Source organism: Epinephelus moara, chromosome 16 (assembly GCF_006386435.1).
Source record: "Epinephelus moara isolate mb chromosome 16, YSFRI_EMoa_1.0, whole genome shotgun sequence".
NCBI lineage: Eukaryota > Metazoa > Chordata > Actinopteri > Perciformes > Serranidae > Epinephelus > Epinephelus moara.
Window position 1 is genome coordinate 45,992,629 of NC_065521.1, and position 12,485 is coordinate 46,005,113.

General features: G+C 44.3%; 1 protein-coding gene across 2 annotated transcripts in view; it reads left to right on the forward strand.

The window, feature by feature from the left end:
• elk1 (ETS transcription factor ELK1) overlaps window positions 1-12,485 on the forward strand; it is a 34,720-nt gene that overhangs the window by 13,263 nt on the left and 8,972 nt on the right. The window contains exons 2-10 of one of the 2 annotated variants that reach the window (XM_050064463.1): window positions 1,152-1,360; window positions 2,911-3,096; window positions 3,209-3,382; window positions 4,147-4,293; window positions 4,422-4,880; window positions 4,970-5,108; window positions 6,724-6,866; window positions 7,054-7,137; window positions 7,310-7,411. In XM_050064463.1, coding sequence (XP_049920420.1) covers window positions 1,152-1,360; window positions 2,911-3,096; window positions 3,209-3,382; window positions 4,147-4,293; window positions 4,422-4,880; window positions 4,970-5,108; window positions 6,724-6,866; window positions 7,054-7,137; window positions 7,310-7,411 — 1,643 coding nt within the window. Of the gene's footprint in view, window positions 1-1,151; window positions 1,361-1,840; window positions 2,050-2,910; window positions 3,097-3,208; window positions 3,383-4,146; window positions 4,294-4,421; window positions 4,881-4,969; window positions 5,109-6,723; window positions 6,867-7,053; window positions 7,138-7,309; window positions 7,412-12,485 lie in introns of both variants that reach the window. The other variant, XM_050064462.1, reaches the window with a different exon arrangement.

The following is a 12,485-nucleotide window of genomic DNA, read 5'->3' on the forward strand; positions in this document are numbered from 1 at the left end:
AAAAAATCTTTTTTCTTTCTCTCTCTTTCTTTGTTTGCGCCATGACTGACAGGTCGACTGGATGCACCTACACCTCCTTATATGGTGGTCATTGGCTATTCATGGGCGAGGATTTATGCTAATTGCTGATGAGTAGGTTTTTAGTAGCGTAGGTTTTTATGTGCAAATCTACACACAGATTTACTCACTTTTCATGAATGAGACCCAGTGAGTGTGAAGTGCCTTTGAGCAGGGCAGCAGCAGCAGCAGCAGCAGCAGCAGCTGCTCACGTCTCTCTGTCTCTGTCTGTGTTTCTACCTCTCTGGACCGCCATCCTTCTGCCTTAGTTACCATTGATGAAAGGTCTCTCACCATGGCGATGGTTTCCAAGGTGTTTCATAGGTTAGTTGTGTAACAGGTCAGCCAATGGTAATGAGGCTCATTTGCATGGCTGACTGGCATCTCTCTCACTGTAATCTGTTTAATGTCGACCTTCTCTGGAGAGTCGCTGCTTCACTTTCTCATTCAGTCCACTCTGTGTGTGTGTGTGTGTGTGTGTGTGTGTGTGTGTGTGTGTGTGTGTGACACTCTGTCTCTGTCCCTCCATGATTGTTTTATACCACAGACTTCAGTTACTGTGTTGTTGTTTTGTCCGTTAAAGTCTTTGATTGTGAAATTCTCGGCCGATACAATGGTTAAAATAACTCTTTGTTTGGTAGCTGATACCGATGTTTTTATGTTGTTGTTTGTTTGTTTTTGTTGTTATTTATTCCCCCTTCTGTGCTGGAGAAACAAAGACAGACTCAGTCAGACACGTTTATGAAACAACCTTTAACTATTCACATGAAGTATATCTTTATTTGGAAAAAAAAACCTCTTCAGAAGTCTTTTAACTGTACATGATGCATCATAATTCCCTTTATAATATCTTATCAATTATATATTGCTGTGAAAACATCAACAACGTTCTCCTTCAAACAGCTCAACTTAGATTGATAACATTTGAACACATCATGATAACATTACAGTTTACCTTCTCCCAATACTTATTTGTGCTGAGGAGAACTTGAACGCATCATTTCTATTCTTAAAAAAGGGTTTTGGTACTGAAACTTTACCTTTAACTTGTAACTATGTGTGTTTGTCTCTCCGTCTCTGTCCGTCCCCCTCAGCCATGGACCCCTCCATCACGCTGTGGCAGTTCCTGCTCCACCTGCTGGAGGACCAGCGACAGCGTCACCTGATTTCCTGGACAGGTGAGGACGGAGAGTTTAAGCTGCTGGACGCCGAGGAGGTTGCACGACTGTGGGGACTCCGCAAGAACAAGCACAACATGAACTACGACAAGCTGAGCCGAGCGCTGAGATACTACTACGACAAGGTACTACTGATACCACTACGACAAGGTTCTACTGATTCTACTACGACAAGGTACTACTGATACCACTACGACAAGGTACTACTGATTCTACTACGACAAGGTACGACTGACACTACTACCACAAGGTACTACTGATTCTGCTACCACAAGGTATGACTGATACTACTACCACAAGGTACGACTGATACTACTACCACAAGGTACGACTGATACTACTACCACAAGGTACGACTGATACTACTACCACAGGGTACGACTGATACTACTACCACAAGGTACGACTGACACTACTACCACAAGGTACGACTGATACTACTACCACAAGGTACGACTGATACTACTACNTCCCAATACTTATTTGTGCTGAGGAGAACTTGAACGCATCATTTCTATTCTTAAAAAAGGGTTTTGGTACTGAAACTTTACCTTTAACTTGTAACTATGTGTGTTTGTCTCTCCGTCTCTGTCCGTCCCCCTCAGCCATGGACCCCTCCATCACGCTGTGGCAGTTCCTGCTCCACCTGCTGGAGGACCAGCGACAGCGTCACCTGATTTCCTGGACAGGTGAGGACGGAGAGTTTAAGCTGCTGGACGCCGAGGAGGTTGCACGACTGTGGGGACTCCGCAAGAACAAGCACAACATGAACTACGACAAGCTGAGCCGAGCGCTGAGATACTACTACGACAAGGTACTACTGATACCACTACGACAAGGTTCTACTGATTCTACTACGACAAGGTACTACTGATACCACTACGACAAGGTACTACTGATTCTACTACGACAAGGTACGACTGACACTACTACCACAAGGTACTACTGATTCTGCTACCACAAGGTATGACTGATACTACTACCACAAGGTACGACTGATACTACTACCACAAGGTACGACTGATACTACTACCACAAGGTACGACTGACACTACTACCACAAGGTACGACTGATACTACTACCACAAGGTACGACTGATTCTACTACCACAAGGTACGACTCATTCTACTACCACAAGGTACGACTGATACTACTACCACAAGGTACGACTGATTCTACTACCACAAGGTACGACTGATACTACTACCACAAGGTACTACTGATACTACTACCACAAGGTACGACTGATACTACTACCACAAGGTACGACTGATACTCAAGGTACGACTGATACTACTACCACAAGGTACGACTGATTCTACTACCACAAGGTACGACTGATACTACTACCACAAGGTACGACTGATACTATTACCACAAGGTACGACTGATTCTACTACCACAAGGTACGACTGATACTACTACCACAAGGTACTACACAAGGTACGACTGATACTACTACCACAAGGTACTACTGATTCTACTACCACAAGGTACTACTGATACTACATGAACTATGACAAACTCAGCCGAGCGATACTACAACAAGATACTACTGATAATACTACGACAAGAACAAAACAAAACAAAAAAATCCTGATTCTCTTTCAGTAATTTGTCTTCCTGTTGTTCTAATTGTCTATTTGTTTGTTTGTTTCTGTTTCTGTGTTTCAGAACATCATAAAGAAGGTGAGCGGTCAGAAATTTGTGTATAAGTTCGTCAGTCAGCCCGACCCCTCCCTGTCTGAGGGGCTACGCACTGGAGAGGAGGGCCAGAGGAGGGACACCGCTGACCCCAACAGCCAATCAAAAGGCATCGGGGGCGTGGCCTCAAACTGTCAATCAAAGGGCTTACCCCAGGTAAACTTTGACTTGCTTTGTTTTCGCTTTGTAGATTGCTGCAGGATAAGGACACAGTGTTGATATGAATATACTGATTGATTGATTGATATATTTCTGTATTGATCCCCAGCGTTCTTCACCCAGCGGCCCCCAGAAAAGTTCTCGTAACGACTACATGAAGTCCGGTCTCTACTCCACCTTCACCATCCAGTCACTGCAGGCCTCACCCAACCCACGGCCAATCAAAACAGAGCTGCTGCTACAGCAAGACCCCGCCCCCAAGCTTGACCGCACGCCCAGAGAGGTGAGTGTGTGAAGATGCAGTTAAATGTGATTTTGAAGCCGTGGATAAATTTTTTTGATATGAGTAATCTAAATTGATCATAAACCGTTTCAAATTCTACATCATAAACATTCTAAATTAGTCTCTTTGTATTTCCTGTTATTGGAATGTTTGTTAACGGGGTAGCTGACAGGACGTAAACAGGAAACAACAACAAAACTGGTCTTGTGCGAGATGTGATATATGAAGTATTAAAAGTAGCATCAGCTGGTGACGATGGTGTTTCAACACGTTGTGTTATGTGGACATTAAAACATCATCAGGTCATCGACATGAGTCACTACAGTATCGATCAGCAGCGCAGTCACATTATCACACTGGTGCACTATCGGGGGGAAAAAACACGGCACTTCCCCTGGACGGTAAAACGCCATCACTGACATGAGTGAATAATCATCAGCTGTCACAGCAGACGTTGTGATGTAAGATAACAGGAAGTTTAATGAACCTTAAAATACAAGGTTATTGTCTACTGGCGGTCCCCGGGGACCTCTGTGCTGCCCCGCCACCTTTACCAGGAAATGCCAGCGCACTGAGCTTCAGAGAGCCGGGGACGAATGAGACATGATAATAGATCTGCTAATTATATTTTGCATTATTAATCTAAATCTGCAGAATAAACACTGATAGAACAAAGATGACCATTGAGATCATCTCCACCTTGATGCCTTTTTCTGTTTTTTTCTCCTCCTCCTCGTCCTCGTCCTCCTCCTCCTCCTCCTCAGGTCTGTGTGTTATCAGAGTCTAAGTCCTCTCCGTCAGTGGGTGGAGCTGTTGACTCTGCTCTCCAGGTGATTGTCACTCAGCCGTCTCCGTGTCCGACTCCGGCTCTCAGCCCCCAGATACCAGCCAACACCACCAGCCAATCACAGGTCAGTATCAGGCCCCGCCCCACTGCTGTCCCAGTTACAAACTGGTCATAAACTGGTCCAAAGTCCGTGGTAAAGTTTTACCTTGGTCCGTACTCTGTGTTAAGTCCTGGTTTCTCTTTCCTTCCCAGAATCCTCCTGCACCTCCTCTGAGTGACCCTCCTCAGATTTATCTCACCAGCGTCACGGACCCATCCTCCCTCACCCCCCTCATCCCCCTGGGTCCTGTTGGGGGGTCAGTGAGTCCGGCACCTCCCCCCCACATACCAATGGGCCTCCAGGGGCCTCAGCAGGACGACTGCGGGGGAGTCAACAACCCGGCCAGCTTTCCCCCTCACCCCCACACTGCTCCTCACCCCCATACTGCTCCTCACCCGTCTCACCCTCCACCTGTCTTCGTCATCATCAACCCCCCTCCCACCCAGCAGCAGCAGCAGCCGCAGCAGCCGGCGGCCGTGGTGGCTCCTCCTCCCTCTGTTCCTCCCCCTGCACGTCCTCCTCCTCCACCAATCGTCATCAAGGAGGAGACCCAGCCATCAGAGGAGGACTTGCTGGAGATGGTGTCTATGGGGGAGAAACAGGTGGAGCAGGTGAGAGGAGGAGATGAAGAGAGTCAAGATCTCTGCTGAGTCGTGGTTCAGACCGATGACTCATGACGTCTCTCTGCTCCTTCTTCCAGGTCCCTCAGCTGGTCTGTGGCCCGGGGGATCCAGAGCCCCCCCTCACCATCGTGGAGAGCCCACCCCCTCCCTGCATGGAGCCGGGAGTCGGAGGTCAGCAGCCTGCAGGGGAGGGGGAGGGCAAGGACACGCTAACAGGTATAGCATCCATGTTTTCACAGACGTGGATTAAGCTCTTACTGCACCTAAACAGGTTTGCAGAGGCGCACAACCGTGAGGCGGTTAGATCAGTTGTTACAGTAGCCCCTTTTACACTGCCTGTTCAAGGTGGGTAATTCACGCCGTTATTCCACCTCATCGTTTTTATAAAAGGTACAATCACAGAATGGGGGGACAGAGTTGTCTCGCCTTTAAGGCGGCATCGGAGGTAATAACAGTGCCAAAACGGTGTCTGTATGAAGAACAGCTGCTAGGAAGGGTGTGAGATTTTGACAAGGTGTTATGTGTGCAACCCACGACAGGAGATTTAAAAAGCCGCTGTTAGCAGTTAGCAGCTAACTCAAAGAAGAAGAACAGCGGCTGTTAGCAGTTAGCAGCTAATTCACAGAAGAACAAGAGCTGTTAGCAGTTGGCAGCTAACTCAAAGAAGAAGAACAGCAGCTGATAGCAGCTAACTCAAAGAAAAGAACAGCAGCTGTTAGCAGTTAGCAGCTAACTCAAAGAAGAAGAACAGCAGCTGATAGCAGTTAGCAGTTAACTCAAAGAAGAAGAACAGCAGCTGTTAGTAGTTAGCAGCTAACTCAAACAATGAGGTCCAGGAGCTCCTTACCCTCCGAGCAGAGGACGAGATCAGCTGCCATATAACAGGGACGCTAAATGATTGTTATTGACATGTGATGTCATTGTTATTGTTTATAAAGAGCTGCTGACACGTTTGTTATATGTCACGCTAGAGGCCAACGCTGTTGTGTTACATGTTACGCCTCTTTTGACTCTGCGATGCCACCATGTTGTCTGACATCACACACTGAAGCCACATGATGATGCTGTTGTTTTGTGTAAAAGTGCACGCTGTCTCCCCTTGTTGCACTTATGGATAGTGAGCAGAGCGGCTCCCTGAAAGTTGAAGATTCAAATCATCAGTTGGAGACCCCAACTCTTCGGTACAGGCAGCTGCAGACATGGAGGCAGCTGCCTGATACTCCACAAACTGGCAGCATTATCAAATTTTGTATAGCGATAAATATTGATATTTATCAATATTGAAAAAAAAATGTCAGGATCGTATTTTTGCCACCTGACCCAGTCGTAGTTTAATATTAGTATTAAGGAAAGAACAAACCCAACATCACACAGCACCGGCCTCCAGATATTATTCCCACATCCAGTAACCTCAGGGGTCATTCCTCTGAGACTTCAGCTGGTTACTGGGGTGATAGAGTGAGTTCACACTCCTCTCTGTCTCTCACAGGCCTGAAGCAAAGTGTGTTTTATTCTCAACAACCCATAAGTCCAGCTCCAGACACACAGTGGAGCTCAAACTGTCTGATCTTATTAAACTGAGAATCTGACTGTTAAACAGCACGTTGGTGTGGAAACATAAACACGAGTTTGTTATATCAGGATAAGGCATGTTTGTGTCTTGAGGATCAGATCTGATTGTCTTTTAACTCTGTACTCATCTGGTCCTGAAACTGATGGATCAGATACTGATCGATCAGATCGGGACGTCCCTCCTTCATAAAGTCAGTCGCTGTGTTCACGTCAGTTTTTCTGTCACAACAAACACCAGTTTCATGTCTCTGTGTGTCAGATCCCTCCGTCCCTCCAGTGACCTCCTCCTCAGCGGTGACCTCTACGGTGACCTCAGAGGCCGCTCCTCCCAAACCAAAGAAGCCGCGGGGCCTGGAGCTGCCCTCCTCCCCCTCCCTCCCCCCAGGCCTCTCCCTGGATAAGGTCAGCAGCCTCTCAGTGTTCTGACTGTAGCTACAGACACAGTGACTGTATTAACCTGTTCTCTGAACTCATTGTTGAATAATTATGAGCTAATTAATTAGTAACATTTTATTTAAAATGTAATGAGCATCTGGGATCAGCTGGAGCTATGACAGGTGTGACATCACATCCTGTGTTTCCTCTTCAGGTGAATGCAGCTGTTAACAGTTTATTGGCTCCCGGATCAGCGACCAACACGCTCACACCGACTGTCATCACCTCCCACGCTCTGGTAAACACTCACCTGTCAGTCTGTGTGTGTCTGTGTGTGTGTGTGTGTGTGTGTGTGTGTGTGTGTGTGTGTCTGTGTGTGTCTGTGTGTGTCTGTGTGTGTCTGTGCGTGACATACAGAGGAGCTCTGCAGTGTTTTTTCTTTTGTTCTGATAACGTGTGTGTGTGTCCAGACTCCGGTCCTGCTGACTCCCAGTCCTCTTCCCTCCACCATCCACTTCTGGAGCACACTGAGTCCCATCGCTCCGCGCTCCCCGGCCAAACTCTCCTTCCAGGTAATACACCGAGCCCACTGTGCATAACCCTGATCGTAACAGCAACACGTTCTCGATTTTTAAAAACAGAACACAAATATAACATAAAAAATCCCAATAAAAGTAAAAGCAGCTGCTTGAAGAATTTGAATGTGAAACATCTTCAGGAACTGTTGTGTTTCAGTGACGTTAACTTCACAGCGTTTAAAAAACAGCCCGGTTTGTGCATCGGTCTGTTTGTCAGCAAGATTACAGAAAAAGTACAGATTATCAGTGGTGTTTCCAGTTTAACACTCGGCTCACACTGCTTGCATGAGCAGCATGTGTGTGTCGTGGAACTTCTTGGGGTTTTTGTTGTTGTTGTTGTTTTTTTCAGCACCTGTGTTAACAGGTTAGAGCAGCCACACCGCCTGCATGAGCAGCACTGCTCAGCTGTGGAACTTCTAAAGAAAAGTAATCTCGCTTATTGTTTCAGCACAACGTGCACAGTTTCAACAGAATGATCTTTTGATAGTAACACTGGCTTTATACCACCTTTCAGTCATTTCAGGTGTTATTGTCACTCTGTTGTTTATGACAGGAAGTGCTCCTGGTCCTCTGCAGCTTGACTGTGACCCACCAAAATAAAAAAAATATTAAAAAAAAAAAAAAAGTTTTTAAAGGAGCAACTCCACCGTCAAACTTCAAGTCGCCTGTTTGATCTGAGTTTCTGTAAAAACAGAAAGTATCACGTGTAGGCTGTTCTCAGGTCTGCAGAGCTCAGATCACACTTAAACCCACAACCACTGAATGTTTCACAGGTTTGTGTGCAGAGTGTTAACTGCGGCTTTGTTCTTCACCTTCACATACAGGTTACCACTTACACACACACACACACACACACACACACACACGCGCGTTATCACACAGCAGCATCTGTCAGTCCAACACTCGGCTTCAGATACGTATCTAAAAAGCAGCTCCATGAAGTTCTGTTCAGGTGAATCCTGATGGTGACCTTCTTTCTTTTCCTGTAGCGCCACCAGCAGGTCTAAGTGTTTGTTCACTTTATCTCCAGAAACATTAAAGGTGTCCTCTGCAGGAACCGTTGGTTTCTGTTTGTTAACAGTTTCACCAGCGAACGTGAAAGTGAAAGTCAAATCCACCTTCGTCCACTTTGCATTTCACCTCGCTGGATTTGCATGTTTTTATTTTCAGTGCTGTGTCCACCATTTTCATAGCTTCCTCTTGGATGCATGGTGCTGTAGGTCTGACACCTGGTCCCTCACTTTTTATTAAGTCTGGACCTCACCTGTGTGCCGTACCCAGGAACGTCCCGAACACAGAAAGTAAGAAGACAATAAGAACAGGGATACACTGATGTATTTGCCAAATAATGGGCTGATATCTCTCCTCGTTGACTGCTCCCGGGGACAATAGAAAATGTGTTTGGGGCGAACACAGATCTTTGCTGTAAGTTCCCTTTTTGCGTGTCAGAGGACGCAGCCTGTTGTTTCCCTGATGGTGTTACATTATGAGTGACAAATCTGTGATGACATCAGCAGAAGGAGAGCTAGTTAATGTTAGCTGTTAGCAGTTAGCAGCTGGTTGCCAGAACCAAAAGCTCATGAAGGTTGCACTGAGTTACATAATGATGTGTTTAAACTCTCCTAAATAAATACAGGGCAAGCAGCAACCTCTGAGGCTGTACCAAACCTGCAGTTCCTCTAATGTCCACTAGAGGCTGGCTCCAACAGTGAGTCAGTCCCCACAGACCTCCATGTTCACATGTAGAAATAAACATGTTTACAGCCTGGTACAAAAAAAGTTTGGTCTCTAGAGCTCATTTCAACATTCATGATGCCTGTACAGTTTATATAGAACTCACCTGTTTATATTGTGTGAATTAAAGTTACACATAATGGAGGGGGCGGGGCCTCTTTGAGTGACAGGCTGTCTGCAGTCACCACAGTCTGTAAGTCAGATCTACCCCTCGCTCCTCCACAGCTCCAGCCTCTTGCCTAAATACGGTCACTTCTGGCTCCAAAAACCAAGATGGCAACGACCGTATTTTACAATCATTGCATCATTAAATAATAATCTCCAGTCAGGGGGCGGAGTCTCTGCAGATAAACACACCACACACTGGGAGTGGGTCACAGTCATCATTTCTTCTGTGTGAGTCTATACTTTTATTTTAGGAAAATCCTGCAGAGTTTATTTCAAAAACTGTGAGACAAGATACGATCATTGTGGGATTCTCTAAAACTCCTACGATATTGGAAACATTGGTTTTAATCTGAGTCTGAATTAGCACATTTTATTCTAATTAAACTCCTCACATCTCCTCTACCACACACACACACACACGCACGCACGCACACACACACACATACACACACTGTGCACTGCATGTACCTGTACCTGATCCAGGTCACACACACACACACACACACTGAGCCGGTGTCTCTGCAGGTTTCTGGCTCAGTTTTTTCTCCATCTGTTTTTCTGTTAACAGACAATTATTAAAGGTTCAGTTCACTCAAATCATAAACAACATTTTCTCTCTGCTGTCTGTTCTGTTTATTTTTTTATTTCAGTTTAATCATTAAAACTAAAACTGGACCGACGTTAAACGTTAATGTGTCCAGATTTAAACATTTGTGTCTGTGTCACTGAGCTGAAACATGACGTTTAAAAGCTTCATCTGAAACAGAGTCTTTGTCCGTCTGAAGATCCACACAGCTCTGTTTGAACCACAACGACTGTCTGAGAAATACAATAAATAAATAAAGAGCAAATAAATCAGCATTATTGAGACATTCAGGAGCTTGTGTCAGCGTGGGACATTACAGCACCATAATGTTGACGCTGTTTATTGTAAACATCATTATCACAGCTGATTTGGTGTCAGTTAGGAAACAGTTTGTAATTTCTGCTGCGTTGAATAATTTTCTTCCTCTGATGAGAAAACAAACCGCCTTTATAAAGAGGTGTGTTTGGTGATTGTGACACTTTGCTGCCTCCTTGTGGCTCAGCCGGGAAACACAGGATGGCACCAAATTAATTTACTACTCATCTCCAGTTGGTATGTTGTTCAGCAGAAATCCTAAAAATGAAATAAATATTTTCATTCTTACACAGAAGTTGTGTTGATATTCCACCAAGTGACACATTTTCACACCAAAACAAAAAAACTGTGCAAAAATTATTTCAATTTTTGTGATAACTTGTTTCTCAATTAAAAAATGGTCTGTTTGAGATTCAGTTGTCACACATGTATAAACCACAGCAGGGTGTCTGTAGCTGTCTGAGATAAAACCATAATACAGATTTCTAATTAATTCTGCAGCTTTAGTTATCATCAGAGAATGATGACAAAATGTTAATCAGGCTCTGATCACACAGGAAGTGTTTGAGCAGCTGGAGGCTTTTTGTTCAGTTTTTAATGAGAATAAACTTTTTGCTCGTGTTGTTGCTACGCGCCTCCTGTTTCTGTGCTCTTGGCGCCTGGCGTTTTATTGGGAGCGCTCTGAACTCCTCAAGTTGAGAAAACTCCATCTCAGAGCAGTATAAAGGCCCCACGTCATCTCTGCTTTTCCTCATTGTCCAATGGGATGATCTGAGAGGCGGGGCTTCTGTGGTGGTCACGACAACAAGTTTACAGCTGGTAAACAATGGAGGAGAAACTGGTGGTAGTGGTTGCTGGATACCCNCCCTCTGCCTCAACATGGCAGCAACTACACACTGATTACTGCAGGATACACAAACTGTAGACTGATGACACAGGAAGGTTAGTGTGAGGAGGTGATGGGCTGGTTGCCTGGCAACAATAAAAAGGTGCAGCAAGCTTTTTTTTTTTACTGGTATCATTCAATTTAAAATAAAAGGCAGTGCGATTTGCAACCTGCTGAACACAACTATGATAAGATAAGATAAACCTTTATTGATCCCACAATTGAGAAATTCCAGTGTTACAGCAGTCCAGAAGGAGTCGGATTAAAAATTTAGACTTAAAAACTTCAAACTTAAAAACTAGGCATGCAAAAGAAAATACAAAAATACAAGAAACAGCGATAAATAATAATAATAATAATAATAATAAAGAGTCTGAATCTTTAGTTTTGTTCTTTATTCGTTGATTCATTGTTTCTCAAACTGCCGTCACATCACATGATCAGTGAAGACAAAGACACAGCTTCATGGACAGATGAAACACTCAGAGCAGATTATACAGAATCACTTAGCTCTGTGTGTGTGTGTGTGTGTGTGTGTGTGTGTGTGTGTGTGTGTGTGTGTGTGTGTTATAGATGTATAGGATTAGAGCAGCTTTAATGTTTCTCAGATCTGATTATAAAATATAAAATCTCTCAGAGATGTTTAACATTAAATCTGATTCACATGTCGTTTTAACAGAACCAGTGAGGGACAAATACTTTATATAAATTAATTTGTAATTCATTAATTTTATCATTTTATTTTCAGTGACTCTCTGTTTCTGAAACATCAAACATCTGTAGATTTTATCAAAGCTTCATTTTACAGTTCAGTGACTCCTGAATCACTTGTGAATGATTTCTGTTCTAATTATTGGAAAAGTATCAACAGTTGGTTCAGTGAAGAGACGTGGTGTGAATCCTGTACCTGTAGTTTGAACAGAATAATCTCAGGGTCTGTGTCCACATAGTGTTTTTGTCTCAGCGTCTTTTTTCAAGTGTCATCAATGAGGAGTGAGCGTAGCAGGCTGCATGTGGCTGCCTGGAGAAAAGGTGCTGCGCCCGGCGTCTTGTCTCAGAGTACTCCACCTTTTTTGTGCGACCACTTTGAATGGTTTAAGTTGAAAATCTCTGAACTTTTCCGACGTCACTGCTGCTTTTTTTGGGAGCAAGTTGGCCGGCGGACTCTGAGTGTTGCTGCTGAATGTGCTTTTATCACCGTTAGCTTTGTGAGCTTGAATATATATATAATAACTTCTACTGTTATTATACACATATGACTATTGTCACACATGTATACTGCCAGATATTAATACATACTTTCAACATATTGTACCACAGTAGCCAGAACTGTAATATTATTACTTTCAATAATGTTGTTGTAAGCTACTGTTATTACC